General features: G+C 34.1%; 2 protein-coding genes across 2 annotated transcripts; both read right to left on the bottom strand.

The window, feature by feature from the left end:
• Positions 1–11,408: 11,408 nt before the first annotated feature.
• Positions 11,409–17,035, bottom strand: LOC110718711 (LEAF RUST 10 DISEASE-RESISTANCE LOCUS RECEPTOR-LIKE PROTEIN KINASE-like 2.1). Its single transcript, XM_021897606.1, has 3 exons — positions 16,573–17,035; positions 13,114–13,146; positions 11,409–12,636 (listed from the first exon to the last, which is right to left on the bottom strand). The coding sequence occupies exons 1-3, from the start codon at positions 17,018–17,020 to the stop codon at positions 11,504–11,506; spliced, it is 1,614 nt and encodes a 537-aa protein (XP_021753298.1). The 5' UTR covers positions 17,021–17,035; the 3' UTR covers positions 11,409–11,503.
• A 1,104-nt stretch (positions 17,036–18,139) lies between these two features.
• Positions 18,140–19,081, bottom strand: LOC110727945 (LEAF RUST 10 DISEASE-RESISTANCE LOCUS RECEPTOR-LIKE PROTEIN KINASE-like 1.2). The gene is made up of 2 exons (XM_021907573.1): positions 18,338–19,081; positions 18,140–18,166 (listed from the first exon to the last, which is right to left on the bottom strand). Exons 1-2 carry the CDS (start codon positions 19,079–19,081, stop codon positions 18,140–18,142), a joined length of 771 nt encoding a protein of 256 aa, XP_021763265.1.
• Between the last annotated feature and the right edge of the window lie 3,508 nt (positions 19,082–22,589).

Here is a 22,589-nt window from a genome sequence, read left to right as displayed (position 1 = left end):
GGTCAAAGAGCCCCATCGTTCTCTCCATTCAATCCAACGTTAACCTCCTTTCTTGCTGAAATCCCAGACCGAAATCAAATATCAACAAGGGTGTCACGAAAAACATTGTATCGATGTTTAATACCCACCATCCGAGCACAAGACACTGCATGATCCCCATAAATATCCCCATCAAAAACCCTTGAAAAAGCGGAACACGACATCAAAATGGAGAATAAAGGAACACCCAACCGGTAGCAAAGAACACAACGGTAAGTCTTACCATTCATACTCTGACACAAACATGATATCGGGACGGCTCGTAACCAGGTCGAAGTATATCCCCCTGCTAGGGACTTCCATAAGGTAACCTGACACGGAGATAAGGAGAAAGTGGAATCTGCAGATACATTGACCTTCGTGAAATGTATATGCCAATTTCTTCATGAGCTTGGGGGCATCGATTTCACTACGGTTACTCATAAGGTCAGTCTCCACAATCCTATTAAAAAGACTAAGAGCACCATCGAAGGCTGGTCCTAAACCAACAATACCAAAATTGCGAAGAAGCGTAGTCTGATGACCAGAAGATTGCAGACGCAACGCAAGGAAAGCATAGTGTCGAACATCACTCGTTGAATAGACACCTTATTATTATTATTATTATTATTATTATTATTATTATTATTATTATTATTATTATTATTATTATTATTATTATTATTATTATTATTATTATTATTATTTATTATTATTATTTTATTATTATTATTATTATTATTGATTGTTTAAAGATTTTTTACTCTTTATATAACGTTAGAAAATGTGCTAAATAGTATAAAATATTATTATCATCATTAAATATTAGTTATTATTATCAATTAATATTATATAGGAAAAATTGTCATTAATACAACCTTTGTGCCATTTTTTTTTAATTTTAATTTTTTTTTAAAAAAATACAACCTTTTAATTTTTATAATATTACAACCTTTAGGAGTCTCAAGTTAACAATACCACATGTCGGTATATGATTAGCTTAAATAAGTTTTTTTTTTTAATTTTTTTTTACTCTCTCCTTCCCCAAGCACCACCACTGCTCTACCCCTTCTCTCCATCTCCACCACCAGTGCACCACTCGGTCTCATCCCCACCACCAGAACCGCCTCCACCCTTTCCCGACCACCACTTTCCAACCCCTACCACCAAGCCGAAATTCCCACTTACCCACGAACCAGCCTCGATTCTACCACAGCCAACCACCGCAGCCTAAAACTCCCACACACTCCACCAACGAGCCGGAATTCCCCACCTCACCCAACCACAACTCCCTTCTCCCTCACGAACTAAGGCCACTAGCAGCTATTCCCTCTCCTAGCACCAACAATAACAATCCCGCATCACCATTCCCCAATCGCACACCAAATCACAGCCAACGCCACCAATTACTACCAATCCACACCCCATCATCAATTTGCCACCAATTTCAACACTTTCGCCCTCCACTTTTGATTACACCACCGTTGATCGATTACATACTTTGGAATTTGTGATTGGCGAAGAAGAGAGTAGCTAGGGTCGTGGAGGATAGTAGGGTCGGGGTGGTCGGCGGTTCGGGGTGAGGGAGGTGGGCTGGTCACCGGCGGCTAGCGAGGGATGGGGGGTTGACGGGGGGAAGGGTTGTTGGCTAGAGAAGAGGTTTGAGAAGGGGATGCGTGTGGTGGTCGTTGGTAGGGGTGAGCGTAGCAGGGTACCCTATAAAAATCTAAAAACCCGGAACCGGAACCTGTTCAACAGTTTCTTAAAAATTAGGAATCGGAACCGGAACCTGCAGGTTCTGGTTCCTAAACAGGGTACCCTGTCTTTCAAAGTAAGCTTAATAGTTACTTGTTTGTCTAGAATATTTAATATTCCGTATAAAATTACAAATACTTATATTAATACCATTAATTAAACCTTTAAGAGTAAGATTTAAAATGAATAAGGGGGAGAGAGGTAGGTGAAGTCTTATATAATTTTAATATAGGGCTTTTACACTTCGGCTTAAATTATAAGGTCTGGTTTCATGCACCCTATAGAGAACCTATACTAACAGGGTACCCTACAGGATCCGGGTCCAAAATTTTACTACCCGGAACCGGTTGCAACAGGTTCCTAATTTTATTACCCAGAATCGGAACCTGTAGAACAGGTTTCAGTTTTGGAACCTACGGTTCCGAACAGGTTCCGGTTCCAAGTCAGGGTACCCTAAATTTTTGCTCAGCCCTAGTCGTTGGGATTAAGGGCTAGGTTTTTTTTTTTAATCTAAAATTATTTTATTTTTTGTAAAATAAATTAATATATACACCAATTACATGATGACAAGTGTCATAGAAAATCGGTTTAGCAAGTTATAATTTTTTTGTCAGGTTAAAAATTGATACCCTCTAAAGGTTTTAATAATAAAAATAATCAAAATGTTGTATCATTAAAAAAAAAAAAGGCCTACTATTATTTTTGACAGCTTTTCCTATTATATACAAGTATTAATTTTTATTATCTATAAATATTAGTTATTATTAATAAATTTTTATTTTAATTAAATATTAATTATTATTATTATTATTTACTAAGTAGAGAGTCGGGTAGAGCAGAGCAGCTCTAAAGAATAGGGTCTAACCCTTCCCCAAATGAGTAACCCCTGACCAAATAACCCCCAACATTCTTTAACAATTTTTTATTTGTTGTTTATGAATGTTTGATTAATAAAATTTATCAAAAGAAAAAAAAATAAAGTAATTTTACACAATAACATAGGCATTCCAAATGGTAAAAAAAATATAGAGTTAACTTTCAATTGAAACGAGTGATGCAATATTAAAAACAAAGGAAGTACGCTTTTTAATTTTCAATTACCTAATCCCATGATAAGTTGTGACGACCTCTTTTCTGCAACAAACCATAGACTTGTAAGCGTTTGGCGTTTGCTTATAGGAAAAAAAAAATTCCATCTATCCCAATTTACTTGCCACATTTTAAATAAACACGCTTGTCGACACATATGTTTGATCATTGATATATCATATAACTAATATTTAATGCTAAACTTTTAGCCAGATCACGACATTGCGACACTTGACGTTCCAACTTTTTGCCAAGTGTCGTGTCACGTTGGAGCAATTTAAATAGACTTCATAAGATTAAAAAAAAAAAGAATTTTAGGATAAAATTTTAAGTTTAGAATTTTATTTTCGATAAAAGACCAATATTTATGAGATACAAATTGAATTATAATTTTATTCAAAAAGATTATTAGATTATAATCCTTAAAAATTATCATGTAAATTTAATTTTTTTATGTCATAATATTTTTTTTGGAGCGAAGGAATTAGTTTAAAGTGTAAAACATCTATTTATAATATATACTAATCGGTTAAAATACTATACTTCACAACTTATAGAATTTTATTACTACATAGACTCGTCAATTAGGGTTGAGTCATGAGTCATCTGGGATTGGGTCACTTTAGGTTACGATTCAAGAAATGTTCAACCCTTACCCAAAGTTTTGGGTTCGGGTCAACTCAACAGGCTTTGAACATTTATCTTATTTAATTTATTATTTGTTATTTTTTATGTACTAAATCGAACATTTCCACCAATATTAGTATTAGTCATTACATGCCTACTAGATAGCAAATCGTCACAAAGCACATCAATAAGCTAATTTTGTACCAGTTTTCAAAAAAAAAAAAAATAATAATAATAATTTTGTACCAATGGTATATTTTAAAATTTGACGTATAGATTAAAAATTTTATCTTTAAATTCAATAAACAACCCGGACATCGCATGGGCACAAAACTAGTTTTATTATATATTTATAGAAGTTATAAAAAGTTTATATTAAAAAACTATATATTAAAATAGACCCAACAATATCTTACATGATTATATTAGTTTTTATAAAATAATTAAAAAAGATGGTTAAAGAGAGATATGTGAATAGTTTAATAAGTCAAACCTTAGCGAGTAATTTGGGACGGAAAGAGTATACATTCTAATAAAAACAAATAATAAAATATAAAATTATAAGCAACTGACTAATAAGTTCCTATATGATGTTACCTTGTTGTTTGTTGATGCACTGGGATTCACCATTCATGAGTTTCTCACAACGACCTCCTTCACCAATACACTGTGAACATTTGTTTGACAATTCTACCAACAGCTTTTGGGGATACAGAAAGCTCATGCAGTCAGAAAATCTGATTCCATCTTCTGAGTTATTGCTATGATAAATATTATAATCTCGACAATCAAGTATACGACGAAAATTTCTACTTCTACTAATATTGAAGGCCTTCCGACACTTCCAGAATGTTTCATTGGATAAGTTTGTGAAGATGAGAGTGCTAGATTTCGGAAGTGTAATGGTTTTCCTTTCAAAGTGATTGCATGCGTTAGAGGCCGTGATGTATAGAAAGTCTTCATCACTGACAACGAAACTTCTTTTACTTGAAAAATTATTCATAATCTTATACCAAGGTCCTGAAGATGATAAACCAATCGTCGGAATCGTATCAGTACAGTTGATGACACATATCCCACAGTCGGGGTTGAAGGCGGTGGTGAAGGGGTAGCTGAAGGTACCAAGTGTTCCACATTGAAAGCTAGATGGGCACAAATGCCCCTTTGGTTCTTTAGCTGAACAAGTGAGTAGTATAAGGTGAGAAACAAGGAAAAACAGGCCAACGTAAGTCGATGGCATCACATCAAGTATCAAACTACAGAGGATTTTGTCACTGCTAAATTGAAAATAGGAGCTTTTGTTTATTGTTAGAGTAAATGGATGATAAATTGATAATAGAGGGGATGAAAAGAATTTAGTGGTTGGAGGACTATAGTCAACTAGTCAATAACTGCAATCAAGCTTTTGTAGTCTTTTTTTTCAACAAAGTAAGCTTTTGTAGTCAATAAATAGCTTGGACGGTCATTATTTATTTATTTTTTCCTTTTATAAGAAAGAGAGGGTCATTATTATTCAAATTTTCAGTAAAAAAAAGAAAAATGTTATAGATAGCTTCTAAGGCTACATAAAAGTATTAAATTTACACTTAAAAATCGTAAAATGTAATCATAAAAATATGAAGTATACACTAATTACACTAATTAGTGTTGATCTTAGGTATTTGCGTAGTGTCTGTAAAAAAAAAAACACTGATTTACGCGTCTTTTTGTCATGAATTCTTAATTTTATACAATTTCCGAGAGTGTATTAATGCTTATATATATAGCCCTTACGCTTACATATAACTTTACCCAAAAAAAAAATGCAATTAAGTAAAAATAAGTAATTTTTAGTTAGTTCCTTAAAAAAAAAAAAAACATTAGATAGTAAAAATTAATAACTTTAAAGAACAAATATGATTAAAAAAAATCTATACAAATAAGTTTTAATCACTAAATTAATTTCTATTTAGCAAAAATAAAATGGAGAAAACAAGATCCTTATAAGTTGCTTGATTGTGATCTTTACGATTAATGTGAAGTGCATGAGGCCCAACAAGTTGGGTGACTTAGGCCCAACAAAAACGTGAAGTTTTCAAAAAGATGATTGGGTGTTTTTCTGCAATCACAACTTTATTAAAGTACGAATTTGATATCAAAAGAGGGTTTTTCATTTTTCAGCTTCCTTGCTAAACCCTTGGAACACATTATTTTCCTTTTTTTTCACCAAATACCCGTGAGTAATTCGTTTATTTTCTACCATATACCCATGAAACTTTTTAAATTTACCACATTCCTCCGAGTTGAACGGCAATTTTCCAAATGCACGAATGATTAACGGACATCAACTCCGTTAGTCATTAGAGTTTAATCGTGCCACGTGGAGTCCACGTGCGCACTCCAATTAGCATGAGGTTTTTTTTTTTTTTTTTAAAAAAGATGCCTAAAAAAAATTCATACACTGTAGGTCTGAAATAGAAATTATCATATTAATATAACTAGATTAGTCTTGTGTGATGCATGATTTGATCAAATAAAATTTTCTAAATTTAATTATCTTTTCATACCCAAATTAAAAACAAAATTATTATTTAAACATCAAACATAATATATTAAAGGAAAAATTGACAGGAATAATCCTAACTTTGCTCGATTCGCCCAAAACAATACTTTCGATTATTTTTTAATAATCCCAACTTTAATATGGTTTTGCTTCCAATGGTCTCGGGTGACCGATAACCCGTTGAAAAGATAATTTTTTTAAAAAAAAAAATTAATATACAAGTATCATAATGCGATTGGCTACAAATTAATTTATATTTATACTATTGGTTTAATTATGTTATTAATTAACTTAAAAATATTATTACAAAAAAAACAAAAAAAAAATGAAACCACCAACCCAACCACTGCCACCGCCAGGCGCTAGGCCGTCAGCTAGCCAAAACCTTACCCCCGACTGTCGCTAGCGCCTAGCTGGCCCACTCCCTTGCTGGCTGCTTTCCGTCCCGCCGATTCATTTACCCCTCCCCCGCCAGCGAATCCGTCCCTACCCATCTTCTCTTCCTAACTTCCTATTTGATTTTTTGGGTTTATCACTTTTGTTAATTTTTACTTCGTACATTTTAGCTGGATTTGGGGAGGATGGTGGTGCGTCGGGGTGGGGGAATGTGGGGAGGATCGTGGTGTGTCAGGGTGGGGGAACTTGGGAGGATGGTGGATCGTGGTGGAGGAAATGTGAGGACAATGGCGGATCGGGATAGGGCAATTTGCATGGGGAGGGGTTGTTCGTGGGAAGGGGATAGGTTTGGTAAGGTGGTCTTTAGCAGCGTTGACTGGGGAAACGCGCCAACGGTATCCGCCAGCTAGGGGTGGCAGTGCTAGTGGCGGCGGTGCTGTCGACTACCATGTTGGGCTAGTGGAGGTTTTTTTTTATAAAAATTAATTTATTTTCTTAATTAATTATTTTTTAATTTTTTTTTAGTTTATATTTTTAATTATTTTTTTAATATATATTTTTGACTAATCACGTTATGACACGTGTCAGTGACTTTTTATAACAAGTTTTATAACCGGTTGGGACCATTTTAAGCAAATTCATATTAAAGTTTAGATTATTAAAAAATAATCAAAAGTTGGGATTATTTTAGGCGAATCGAGCAAAGTTGAGATTATTTATGTCAATTTTTCCAATATTAAAAAGAAAAATAAAGCTCATAGAAAAAATGAATGATGAAATAGTATCTGAGGAAGACAAATTAAATTATTATTATTAAATAGAATTGACCAATTTTCAAAATTTGATATTGACCAGAATTTTTAATAAAATAAAATAAAAATACAAAATAATGACATTATTTATTGTTTTGGAGGGAAAATATTTAATGACAACATGACATGTGTCTTATTTTAAAATAGTATAATATCAGCGGTTGCTACATTAATATTAATTATTATTATTATTATTATTATTATTATTATAGAAGTGCATGAGGCCCAATAAGTTAGGTGACTTAGGCCCAACAAAAATATAAAATAAAATCCTATATATAATTTAAGAGACGTTTTAATGAGAAGCCTCCAAAACCCCAAATCCCCAATGCTCAACTCTCATGCAATTAGATTTTTTTTTTTTTTTTTTAGAAAAAATTAACTACCAATCCCACTACTTTATTTTTAATTTTTTTTTTTATCATTTTAAAAAAATAAATCATAACTACTCATTCACTATTTCCTTTTTGTTTTTGTTTTTGTTTTTTTTCAAGGGACTACTACTAACATTTCACTTTGTGTTTTTTTGGTACATAGTATAGCATATGACATGCATTAGCACGAGTATACAGTTCCTTTATCAACAATTCACTGTAGCACTCAAAAATCCCCAACATTTCTCTTTTTTTTTAAACACTACGTACTAAAATTTCTCTTTGTTTTACGAGTATTTTTTTGGTACATAATATAATATATGTCATGCATTACCACGAGTATACAGTTTCGTTATCAACAATTCACCATAGTACTGTAAATCCCAACCCTTCAATTATATGCTTTGTTTTAGGGACTACCCTCCAAACATTTTCCACTTCTTTAATAATCAAAAGAAAAAAAAATGTACAACACGTTTTTGTGGAACTGGCCTCAGCGAATAACTACTTGCAACATAATGAAGTATGTAATTCCTAGAGCAAGATAGTAACTCATATGACACTAACCGAGTAACACGAGTAACCCCTATAACACTGAACGGGTAACCTCTATAACTTTGAAAAAGTAAACTTCATAATAGCATTGCGTGACCACCGACATAAAAGAGTAAGACCCTGTTTTTTAAGCTTCTAAGCAATTAAAGCATATAATATCATATTTCAGCATAGCACAGCAGGTGTAATCACATTATTAATACGATTATTAATACTCATAACAACAGAGCTAATTAGCTATTCGGTGAGGCCAGTCGCGCAAGTAACGTGTTGTACATTTTGTATTTTTTATTTTTATTTTGATGATTAGGGAAGTGGAAATTGTTTGTAGGACAATCCCCAAAACATATGCATATAATTGAAGGGTTGGGGATTTAGAGTGCTATGGTAATTGTTGATAAAAGAATTGTGTATCCGTGCTAATGCACGATATGTATTATACGCGAAAGAAAATAAGATAAAGTGAAATGCTAGTAATTTTTTTTTTTTTAAAAAAAATGACAATTCCTTGAAGAAAAAAAAGAAAAAAAAAAGTGAGATGGGTAGTTATTATCCATATTGATTTTTTTAAGTTAAAAAATAAATAATATAATGGGATGGGTATTGGGTATTTATTGGTTCTTAAAAAAATAAATTAAAAAAAAAAATCGTGAAGTGACTCTGCAATCTAATATATCATATCATATCATATAACTAATATATAAAGCTAAACTTTTATCTAGGCGACGATGCAGCGACACTTGGCGTTCCAACTTTTCGCCAAGTGTCGTGCCACGTAGGATAGAGTTTTATGGAATTCAATTTGTAGGATAAAAAAGTTAGTTTAGAATTTTATTTTAATCAAATTTGGATAGAATTTTAGGATAAAATTGTTAATTTAGAGTTTTATTTTTATAAAGTACCAATATTTTTATCATAGAATTTTATTTTTTAATAAAGTACACATTGAATTATATCTTTATTGAAAGTACACATTGAATTATATCTTTATTGAAAAAATAATTAGATTATAACTCTCATAAATTATCATATAAATTTATTTTTTGTATCATAATATTTTTATGGAGCGAAGGAATTATTTCAAAATGTAGCACATCTATTGTTTATAATATATTCTAATCAATTAAAATAATATACTTCACAGTCTAATAAAATTTTATTATTGTGTGTAGACTTGTATATTAGGTCGGGTTACCAGTCATTTTAGGTAGGGTCATTATTTTAGGTTACGGGTCAAGAAATATTTTTCACCAATATTATCATTATTAGTCATTACATGTCTACAAGTTTAAATCGTCAAAAAAAACACCAATTGCTAACTAATTTTGTATCAATAATACGTTTTAAAATTTGACATATAGATTAAAAATATATCTTAAAATTCAATAAACAATCCGGGCATCGCACGGGCACAAAACTAGCGTTAAACTTTTAGCCAGGTCACGAGGCAGCGACACTTGACATTCTAACTTTTCGCCAAGTGTCAATGCCAAGTGTAGCGCCACGTTGGATAGATTTAAATACATTTCATAAGATAAAAAAATTAGTTTAGAATTCTATTATGAATCAAATTTGGATAGAATTTTAGGATAAAATAGTTAATTTAGAGTTTTATTTTCAATAAAATAAAATTTGAGTGTCGCGCCACGTTGTATAGATTTAAATTGACTACATAAACAACCCGAGCATCGCACGGGGCACAAAACTAGTATATATAAAGGGGTTTTTCCCGAGTTTTTAGAGAGCCACGTAGGATTAAATTTTCTTAGCGCGTCATGTAGGATTATAAATTTAAGTGGTGACCAATTAAATAAAAGATTATTAATTTCTTTTACAATTAAAGAATTCAAATACCACGTAAGCAAAATTGGCGAATGAAATTTTAAAATTTAAATTAGTTAAATACAAAATATTATCTGTAAAAATTATGAATTTTATCTAATATTTTAAAACAAATATAATAACAATTTTAATCACGTAAAGTTATAATAGATTTAAGAGTTGTTTTTTTTCAAAATTTTACCACAACTCTCCAACAACGATGTCTTTCTATACAATCCTCTCACAAATTCGCACTGTATAAGTATAACACTAAAGGTCAAGTGTATAGTTTGAAGGATAATTCATGGAGATGTATTGAAGGGATTCCATAATATTGTTATCGTGGTAGTCATGGTGTTCTTGTTAATGGTGCTTTGCATTATCAGGTTATGGAGTTCATTGTTATCTTTGATATTCAAACTGAGAGCTTCTCGCATCATATCGATTACCCGAATTATGGTTCCAAGTTTGTTACTGTGAAATTGACAGAGTTACCTGGGTGTTTAGGTTTATGTGCGTTCAAATTTTGTGGATTTGATGGTTTGGTAATTGGAAAGGTTGATTTGTGGGTAATGAAGGAGTACGGAAACAAAGAGTCTTGGGTTATGTTGGTTAGTATTTGCGAGCCGGAGATTAGGAGTCTGAATTCTTATAATTTGATTAGACCTTTTGTTTACATGAAAGATGATAGAAGAATTTTGTTAGAGTTATATGAAGGGGATTATTGTTGGTACGATTGGAGTCCAAAGATGTTAAAAGAATCGCGACACATGAGCTGCCAAAGGGAGGCAATAGAAGGGGAATGGAATTATTAATTGGCAGCCTTGTTTCGGTTCAAGATAAATGAAAGGTACTGCAATTTAGATACCATTATTGACATTTTCCTAGTCTGACCAGAGTAATGTTATTTATGTTTTATTCTCTGAATATTTCTTGAAGCTATATCATAGAATGATTTGATATGGAATATGTTCATAAGCTCTTAATAATTGGATTTTGTGTGCCATTTTTCTGCTATCCTTTTGGTTTAGATTTGCATAGGATGTTGCCATTAGGAGGAAGGAGAATTCCGGATTTGGCACAATTGTTTTTGATTTGTCAATATTAGTTTAGTTGTTTAGGTTATCTCAAATGGTAACTGATGGTTTAGTTAAGCCAAGCATCATTTCAAAAGAGGAAATGGTTTAACACCCTGCAGTATTGTTTTATCCCTTGAATTTAGATTTGGTTCTTTTTTAGGGTACTCTATTTTCCCACGCTAAATGCAAAAAACGCAAAGAATAGAATAAATATAAAGGGAAGTTAATGAGCTCACATTGTACTTTGTCTCAGCATTGACTCTTTCTTCAGAGTCTAGCAGACCTCTTTTCATTAAATTAGAAAGTTCAAATTTTAGCATAAAGGATATATAGCAAACTTTAAAATGCATTCATGATAATCTTGGCTTCTAGTTTAGCAACACCACCCAGCTGGTAAAATTAAGTTTTAGTTCAAGGTTGCAACCCTTGTAGAATCTAGTTTCCCATACTTAACAAAGAATTTTCGGAAGAATTGAAAATGGGATTCGAAGGAGATGATAGATGTGGCTTTGGTGGCACTTGTAGTGACTCAAGTTGACCTTCTAGCATTTCTAGAACTCTGTTCATTGGTGGTCGATTTGAAGGATATGATTGTATACACCATAAGCCCACCAAAATCATCTTTCTTTGTAATTGCTTCGCTTCATCATCTTCTATTATCCCATCGTTCTCAATTTCATCTCTGAGCTCCAATCGACGGTATATCCAATCAGGGAAATACATATCACTAGTACGCTGTGCTTCAGCAACTACATTGTTCCGACCACATACCATGTCTAGGAGCATCATTCCGTAGCTATAAACATCTGATTTATGAGAAACGCCACCAAAATTTCTGCAGAAAACTTCTGGGGCAATGTAACCAATTGTCCCTCTTGCTTCTGACATTGATATCAAACTTTCCTTTGGACAACACAGTCTAGCCAAACCAAAGTCTGAAATCTTTGGACGGAGCTCTTCATCAAGAAGTATATTATGAGGCTTAATGTCAAAGTGTAAAATTCGCGTATTACAACCTCTATGCAAGTAGTCAAGTCCCTTGGCAATTCCAACCGCAATGCTGTATAATGTATTTGATGGCAACGACTGACCACTTGCTGAACTATATATAAACTTTTCAAGAGATCCGTTGGGCAAGAACTCAAAGACAAGAGCTCGTTTGTTTCCTTCAAAACAAAAGCCTAAGAGGGTCACAATGTTGACATGATTAGTTCTACCCATGCTTACAACCTCGTTGATAAAATCATCTCCATCACCTTCCAACTTCTTTAACTTCTTTACGGCCACCAAACGACTGTCATGTTGGTTTCCTTTGTAAACAGCACCGTAGCCTCCTTCACCAAGTTTGTGTTTGAAATTACTGGTCATTTTCCTTATCTCTCTATAGGTGTATCTTTTTGGGGCTAAAGATCCATAGCTTTTTAGAAAAGCTTCCACATTTTGGTTCATTGCAGTCCCTTTATTCCACAGAGCTGTAAATCTTTTTGTTCGTTGTCTTCGTTTTCCACAAATAATGATGACGATTAAAGTGACCAAAACCACAGCCCCAAGTGATGAACCTAATACAACTATGGAGAAAAACAAGTTATAATTCTGGTAAGCAATAATACAAGATCTAAAATCCACAATAAAAGAGAGCATTTTCTATCTTTCAACCCTGCAGTTAGCATCTGCATGACTGCACCAGTGCACACTATACAAATAATATATTTTTACTAAGGAAGATGGAATTCATGATAAGTATGAGAAATTCCCTGTTTCTTTGGTGAGAAACGAAATTTGTTTCTCATGGGGGCAATTTCGTGAATAAATCAATAACTCTTTCATTATTGTGGGCTCCACAGTTGAATAAAGTTGTTGATTTATTTACGAAAATGTAATGTGAGAAACAAAATCTGTTTCTTATCGTGAGAAACTGGGGCACCCTCTGATAAGTATTTCATAGTAAAAGCTGTTGTTGTATGACTTGTATCAAGTGTTTTGCAGAGCATAGAAGTCACCTTAGTAAAGGATATGTACTGTAAAAACAAACGAGAATTCATTACCTGAGAGTGAACTGACTCTTGCAATCCAAGGTTCTGCAAGAAAAATAAAGGCATGGCTTCTCCATCATGCAGCTCAAATGACATATGAGTATTGTAACGGCCTCAACTAAACACAAACTTATTACAGCATTCTATAGTTTTATTACTTAACTCAGACACTCAGTTAATGAAAAATTAATCAAGGTATATTTTACTAGTCTTGGTTAAATAAAGGCATGGCTTCTCCATTATAAACGCAAATGATACATTAGCAATTAGAAATATAAAGAGAATGTTTTAATAACACAATCAAGAAAGCAGTCAGGCAGATTGGTATGACATATAGTGATTGATCATCATGGGATTTCATGATGGCGTAATCATAACAAGTCACGGTCACTATGAATGCTGTACGATTGTTTCAGTCTGAATAAATTGAAATTTATGGTGATATAGAAAGAGCAACTCTGATGCTTAATTAGCTCTCAGCACGTACATATTTGCATCGATAAGCTGCTTTTTTCAGTTATGCTAATTGATCAAGCAGTCCAAATTTACTAACATTAGGGATATTAAGAATAACTATTTCTCGAGCTTACAAAATGTAATCCTCCAAACTAATTAAGTTAATAAAGAAATCATTGGCACCAATTAAAATGGATAAAAATCGTCATAGCACATTACACTTCCACACACATGCCTACATAGACACATCTTTGACAAAAAAACAAAGATAGCATAACCAACAGACTACATCATTCCTCACTCGCATTACTCTCTAAACTCGTTTCCAACCACATTTACTTTGCTACATAATCATCATAGCACATCACACTTCCACACACATGCGTACATAGACACTCCTATGCAAAAGACTATGTTTACTTCACCTGATTTTACTTATTACAATTCTCCAAAAAAAAAAAAAAAAAAAAAAAAACTTATTACAAATCATATCAGAAAAAATAAGTTTAGACGTACCCTTTGAATTATCATTTTTTTCCATTTTGATGTAATTATAAGCTTTTCAGTGCAATGTGATCATATAATTATAAGCTTATAAAATAAGTTTAGAGTTGCCTATAATTCATATAATTGTACCGACTTATTTAAAAATAAGTTTTGACATACCTTATCATCTATATGGAAGTAGTAGTAATAATAATAATAAGTTTTGACATACAATTATTCTATATCCGGTTTTAAATATCTTTAATGCTATGAAAGGCAAATTGTAACGAATTTAACAAGATTTCATTTGATATATATATTTTTGGAAAATTTGTAAATATTAATCCCAACTTTGCTCCATTTTCTTTTAATAATCCCAACTTTGAATTATTCTAGAATAATCCCAACTTTGGGGGTTTTTTATTTTCTTCAATCCCTTTTACCGGTTACCGGTTGAAAAGGTTATTTTCTTTATATTGCCACGTGTTGAGATCCAATTAGCCAAAAAAATAAAACAAAATAAAGCAAAAAAATTTAAAAAAAAAATAAAAATCCCAGCCCCCACCGCCCACCGGAACCCTAGCAGCCCCAATCCCTTCCCGCGTCAGAAAACCTCACCGTACCCCTCCTCCCGCTGCCGCCTTGCCACCACTCCTCCTGTCCCGTCGTCCCCTCCCCTTCCTTCCCCTTGAATCACATCCCCGAAAACCACCTATCTCTCCTCGATGCAAGCATTTAAAACCTCCCCCGCCGCTCCAAAAGCCCACGAAACCCCTCCCCCAACCCTCGAATCTCTTGAGACAGGTGTTTCGTGGGTGGGGAAAGGGTTTCGTGGGCTTTTGAACTATTTGAAGCCGCAAGGGAGGTTTTTATTAGTTGTTTCGAGGAGAGAGAGGGGGTGAACGGAATGGCAGGTGGTGGCGGCTGGCCGACGGGAAGGTTGGGTTGGGTTTGCCGGTGGGGTAAATGGGGTTAGGTAAGTTTTCCGGTGGGTTAAGGTGGATAGGGGCGGCTGGGGTTTGGGAAACCGGTAGGCGGTGGTGGAGGGGATGGGTGGGGATTTCATTTTTAATTTTTTTTTTCTTTTTTTTTTAATTTTTTTTCTTTTTTGGACCAATCACAATGTGACTTGTGTCACGTAACTTGTGATAGCAGGTCATTGACTTTTGTTGACCGGTTTGGGATTGAAGAAAATAAACAACTCCCAAAAGTTGGGATTATTAAAAGAAAATGGAACAAAGTTGGGATTAATATTTACAAATTTTCCTATATTTTTTTCTAAAAAATTAATGTACATTTAAGGTTAAAGTTTAGTCAAATAAATCAAATCAAATATGAAAAAATAGGTTAGATTAGATCAGATTATAAAATACTAGTCTATATTAAATTATAGGAAAAATTCATTTTATAAATCCCAACTTTGGGCGGTTGACTTAAAAAAATCCCAACTATGTGTTATCTTGGAAAAATCCCAACTTTCATACCCATTTTCTTTTAGAGGACCCAGCAGGTCACCAAACCTACTACTTTAGGTTTCTAGGCCACGTGTCACACTTTAATTGGTCTAAAAAATTCGGAAAATTAAAATAAATCAGAAAATTAAAAAAATCATAATTTTTTTTAAAAAAAAATCAGAAAATTCAACATAAAAAAAAATCAGAAATTAAAAAAAAAATCTGAAAATTAAAAAAAAATCAGAAAAAATGTAATATAAAATAAAATAAAATAAACAACCAGCAACCCCCACCCTCAAAACCACCAGCCCCCCTCCCCCGGGAAGAATCCCTCCGTCCCCTGCCAGAATTCCCCCATCCCGATACTACCTTCCCCGACCCTCCGCCTCTTTTAGTTGCCGGAAAATAACCCCCACCGTCGCAAAACCCTCCCCCTCCCTAAATCTATCCCGTAAAACCACTCTCCCCTAATCCCCCACACTCAAAAATGCCCCACCTCCCTTCCCTCACCCCTGAAATCGACCCACGGGGAGGGAGGGGGCGTTTTTCGAGGGTGGAAGTTTGGGGAGGGGTGGTTTTATGGGGAGGGGGGAGGGTTTCGAGGGTGGGGGAAGGAATAGGGGTGGGTTTTGAGGCAGGGGAGGGCTGGGCGCCGAATTCCGGAGTGACGGGAGGTGTTTACAGGGGTGGGGGACGAATTACCGGTCGGGTGTCGGGTCTTGGTTGTTTACCGAGATGGAGGCTGCTGGTTTGGGTAGGGGGCTGGGTAGTTGGTTTTTTTTTTTTTTAAAAAAAAATAAATCAGATTTTTTAAAAACAATTACTAATTTTTATTTTTTGAGCCACTAACTGTGTGACACATTGACAATTTTTAAAAAAAATTAAAAAGTTAACCTTTTCTTCAGGTAACAGGTCATTTGGGTCTTATGAAAGAAAATACCCCTAAAAGTTGGGATTTATTAGGAAAAACGCGTAATTGGGATTTTTAAAAGTAAAACGCCCAAAGTTGGGATTTATAAAATGAATTTTTCCTAAATTATATAAGCAAAATATGGTGAACTAAATAGGCTCTTACCTTGAATAGGAGGCTGCGATGAAGTACAAAAAAGAGAATGAGTTCGATCAGGACAGAAACAATTGAATTGATTATTAGGCTCATCAAACACGCAATGCCCTCCAGTTTCTAAGCAGGCAGTACAATTATAGGCTTTCCAGTTCAACAACACTCCCCTTTCAAGCATATCCATAACTTTGCCTTTAGTCTGACCCTCATCATAGTAAGGCACTTCAATAACAACTCCATTACACTTTTTCTTCAAATCCTGCAATTTTGAGTCATTTTTGTAGACTGCCAACTTCCCACATTCCACTATTTTCTCCCTGTATTCTTTCAAAACCTTCTCAGGACAATCAGGAAACACATATACATAATCATGATTCGTCGAGAACTTCATCAGATCATTCTGTATCGACAGATTATGAAGAGGATGGAAACAACCCTGACTACTTTGACCACAAATCATATACTTCCTCTGTTTTTCTTTTATTGCACCATAACGACTTTTACACTTTTCACCTAATTTACTTTGACCATCTTTTGCGATTTATCTATTAGGAAGAACATAACCATGTGAGATCTAGTTAGATTCGTCTTGGACTCTACTTTTCAAATATTAATTTTTTTATAATTTTTACAAAAGTATAATTAAAAATATTAATTGTCAAAGTAGTGCATTGGCAAGCGTGAAACCTCTTATAGTGCAATAAAAAAAAGAACGCTAGAAAGTATGATTTTCTTATTTTCTTTTAAATAGAATAAGAGACCACTTAATTAAATATTGGGTCTCTTTGTATCAAGAGACCGCATATCTTAAGAATCCTAATGCCCATGTGTTTCACTATTTCAGAATGAGTAGTCATACTATAGGTTGTGAGAAGAAAGGCAGGAGACATAAATCAAGCATCTAGAATCTAAAATGATGGGTAAACAATTTTAAGAAATGAATAAATAAGTGCAAGGATAACCAACATTATAAGTTTGTCTTAAACTCTTAGGGCATGTTCATATTTACTGAGCTGAACTGAACTTAACTGATTGGAGCTGAAATGAGCTGAAATGAATATTTTATGAGAGGGGGAAATTAGGAGCTGAAGTGAAATGAAATGAAATGAATACCAATGTCACAAGTTTTACTTTTCTACTACTCCGTATTCTAGATGAGTTGTATATAACAATTGAATATCATAGATGGAGTAACGAAACAAGAGTTAGTATAATGTAAGGAAGCTGCATTGTTAGTTTTGTTTCGTCAAGAAATTTCCATAAAGTTATAGAAACTGATACAATCTAATCCTAATGCCCATGTATTTCAGAATGAGTAGTCATAGTATAGGTTATGAGAAAAAAAAAGGCAGGAAACACAAATCAAGCATCAAGAATAAACACAAAAAGGCAGGAAATACAAATCAAGCATCAAGAATAAACACAAAAAGGCAGGAAACACAAATCAAGCATCAAGAATAAACACAAAAAGGCAGGAAACACAAATCAAGCATCAAGAATAAACACAAAAAGGCAGGAAATACAAATCAAGCATCAAGAATAAACACAAAAAGGCAGGAAACACAAATCAAGCATTAAATTATGGGTGACCAATATCTTCAGTAAACTGTAAACAATTTTAAGAAATGAATTTATAAAAGCAAGGACAACCAACACCATATGTTTGTATCAATTTAAAATATCTGCAACGAGGCTAAAATTCAACCCATAGACCATAGAAATATATTCCTGTAGAGAAAACTTGGAGATAGTAAGAGACATAAAGATAGAAACTTACTCGGACATCTATGAGAATCAGAGAATGAACACCATAAGGACAGAAACACTGCATCTGTAAACTAGTTTCATTATGATATCCACATCTACCTCCGCTTTTAGCACACTCTCTACAATTAGTAGCATTCCATTTCAGCTGAACCCCCATCCTTAAAGCACCGTCAATATCAGTTACATTCTTTCCTTCATATGGCACTGAAACTACTTTTTTGCATTTGCCAGCAAATTGACTCAAATTTCTACCTTGTGCATATATGCCAATAAGATTGCCCCTACTTTTATTATTAAAGATGCATGACTCCTCCTTATATTCTCCTATGCTGTTTTTAACTTTATTGTTGCAATCTTGCAGCAAGAATACCTCACTATGTGTACAAGCAAACTTGAATCTATTCTCATCCAAGGTGAAGCTATGAAGACCGAGAGTGCAATTGAAAGTAGCATCGATGAAGGCAGTGTTCAGAATATGCATGGATTGAAATTCATAAAAAATTCCTTGAATAGCATATGTATCATTGGAGAGATTAATGATTAGATGAGTTTTGCTATTACAAGTGACTTCGAAACCCTGTTGGCCACAGATGGGTTTCTGTAGGCCTGAAATGTAGAAAGGGTAAGAGATGGAAATGCTTCCACATACTCTAGGCGTACAGTCTTTATAATAATGATCTAAAGCCAAAGAACGATATGTTAGAAAGGAGAGGATTGAGATGAATAGGCTACTCAGCTTGTAGAATCGATTCATTTTTGGATAGTAAATCCGAGTGACATGATTAGATCTATTACTAGTATTTTCTTCATTATGTTATCTCTTGTATTCAACACCATTGAAATGTCAACAAGGATGGATTAATACTTTATGAAGTCATTAATAGTAGTCGACTTGATTATTGGAGTTGGACTAAGTCAATTCATATGCACTGAGAAAGTAAAACTAATTGACTAAAAATGTCAATGGGGTGGGGTGAGACGGGGCGGATGTTGGCTTTCTCATCCTTATTCCCACCTAACATTTTTATCCTCATGCTCAAGGTGGATCACAAATTCTTTTATTTCCCCATTCCAACATGTACAATTTAAAAACCATCCCTGCCCACCCTCAGGTCCCTCACGGCCTCACTTGGATATCCACCTAATCCCCACCTAAGACTTGCCTCCCAAATACAATATACTATAATGTTATATATATAAAAAATAAATCATTGTTACTATTACACAATTTTATTTTATTTTTTTGTATAATAAAGTCTATTATATAGTAATATATTATTTTCCTTAATTTTTTTTTTTATAATATAGTATAAAAGTTTATAAAACATTTTTTAAAATATATAGATGTGGATATGGGGTGTGTTTGAGGCGGGTACGAAGTGGTCGGGGATGGGTCGGGTACATACTAAAATTAAATCCATCCTCGCCCCATCACCCATGTCGGGTATGATTTTTAACTTTTTATCCCTATCCCCGCTCCACTACCTGCCAAATAAATCGGGACCCATTCCCGTCTTAATAGGGCGGGAATGGGGCGAGTCTCCTACTTGACCCACCCCACCGAAATCCCTATAATTGACCAATATGCTCAAGAAATTCATTCAATTGGGTTGGTTGCCATTAAGAGTTACAAGCTTGTTTTTAAGCATATTTAAGTGAATTGCTATTTGCCACAATGAAATTACTCAAGCTATAGTATTAAAAGACTTTAATGCCCCTTATAATTTTGAAAATTACATAACAATCCAACCATTATTAACTACTAAATTTGTCTTAGCTCCAACTTGACCATTAGCTCCACCACCCATACCACCACTCACCTTTGACTGGTCCACCACCACGACTCCACCTTGACCGGTCCACCACGACTTCCACCTTGACTGGTCCACCACAACTCCACCTTGACCATCATACACCACGGCTCCACCTTGAATGATCCACTACCCACGACATATAAAATGAGTCGACGATGGTCGGCGTTCATATCGGAGGCACTTGGTGGGGACGACGAACCGTTGAGTCAAGTATATGTCGGACTTTTTTTTTTTCAATTTTCGTTGTACCCGGTCGCATGTTATTATATGCGACTATACCACGGTGTAGTCGCATGCTATATGCGACTATACCGTGGTATAGTCGCATATAGTATGCGACTACACCATCGCATATAGTATGCGACTACACCATCGCATATAGTATGCGACTATGCCATGGTATAGTCGCATGTAACATGCGACTACACCGTGGTAGAGTCGCACGCTATATGCGACTGTACCGCGGCGTAGTCGCACGCTATATGCGACTCCACCATGGTGTAATTGCATGCTATATGCGACTATGCCATGGTGGAGTCGCATATAGCACGTGACTATGGTATGATAAGTGGTTGATTTGGTGTGATAGATAGTGAGAAAATTGGATGATTCCGGCGACCTTAGGGTGGTGGTGGTGATGGTGTTTAATGTGATGGTGATTCCGGCAACCTTAGGGTGGTGGTGGTGATGGTGTTTAGGGTGTTGGTGGTGGAAGGAGTATGGTTGGTGAGAAAAATTGAATGATGTCAAACATGGAACTTATAAGGGTAAATGAGTCATTTAATACCGCGCCCTAAGTAATTCTATTGTGGCATTTAGTAACCCCCATATTTAATGGACGATGAAACTTCATTAGACTATACCAAGAAATCTAGAGATAACTAGGCAATAAAAACATTGGTTAATTCCAAGTTTCTCTTCTTGATAAACATGAAATGTATTTCATAGGGTTAAATTTGTCTTTTTTACTAATAAAACAAGGATAAAAATGTAACTTTCTATGTTTTTGTTCCTTTTGCACAAAGTATTCTCACAAGTTGTAAGTTCGTAACCTTTCTAAGAAATATTAACACCAAAAACAATGACTACAAACAGAATATCAAAAATTGACAAATATAGCATAATTACCGCACATATATACCCAAGATATAACTTTAGATTCAAGGAAGACTACATCATTCCTGGCCATTGAGGGTGGCTGGTTTTTTTTTCCTTATTTTTTAAAGAAAATTTATTTAATTTTTTTTTTTTGAATAAACTTAACGGAACTCTAACGGATTCCGTTAAGTGGTAGTGATTTTTAGCAAACTCTGATTTAGTTGGTAGTAAAGTAAAAAAAAAAAAAAAAAATTAAACCGATAACAAATGTGAAACATGGTATTTTTAGTGGTAGCAAATGTCAAAATTTCCTTATTCTTATATAATGCCAAACTCCTACATTTCAATCTTTTATCCCTATATACTTTCAAAATCTTCTCTGAACAATCAGGAAACACATGCATATACATAATCATGCCTCGTCGAGAACTTGATCAAATTGTTCTGTATCGATAGATTATGAAGCGAATTGAAACAACCCCAGCTACTCAGAAACATCTTTTAGTAGGGGAAATCCCTATTGATCTTCATGATTAAAAAAATTTCAATCTAGGGGCATTTACGGTATTTCAACCATTTATTATGAGGATGTAATGGTAACTTCCTTGTGATGAATTGGCAATCTACAATGACTAAGCTTCCACGTTAGTTTACCAATTGCCCCGTAGGATCTAACGCCATATGACGGCCGTTAGCTAGGTAGTGTTTATTGCTCTTTACTCTTCTTCTGACATAAGTCAAATTGTCAAAACACCTAACTCTCTCTCCTAGTATTTTCTCTCTCCTTTGTATTATGTATTAGCTAGATATTTGACATCTAACACTTGTTGAAGATAACGAAGGGATAATCACCATGTATCAAGTCAATATGACTTTTTCTATGTTAAATTATTTTGACATTGTTTTAACAACAGTGTTTTGACAATCTTAACTCATGTTTTATATTGTTCTGGGTTAATTTGTTTGACATGAATGTTAGCAATAACTGTATAAATTATGTCTTTTGATACTTCAATTTAATTATACATTTCGTTCTAAGAAAATTTTTGAGGTGAAAAGTTTCATAGAGCATCCACCACCTGAGATACATTCATCAAGAGTAGTTGCTTAGAAAATACACACTTTAGCCAACGTTTTTAAATTAGCTTAAAAACAGTTATGAAATATACACTTTGGCAGCTGATTATTTATTTCTACGTATCAGTTAATATTTTAAGAGGTCCGGAAACTATAAGGAGGAAGGGAATGTCATAGTTACCTAAATAAAATGTAGCCCCATTGCAATAGGACTAAGGATTTGTTCCCTTCAGCTAATTTTCAGTTCAGTTTAGTTCAGGTCCAATAAATTCA

This window comes from Chenopodium quinoa, unplaced genomic scaffold (genome assembly GCF_001683475.1).
Source record: "Chenopodium quinoa cultivar QQ74 unplaced genomic scaffold, ASM168347v1, whole genome shotgun sequence".
NCBI classification, from domain to species: domain Eukaryota; kingdom Viridiplantae; phylum Streptophyta; class Magnoliopsida; order Caryophyllales; family Amaranthaceae; genus Chenopodium; species Chenopodium quinoa.
Note: the sequence above shows the minus strand (reverse complement) of the source record. Positions and strands in the feature narration are given on the sequence as shown.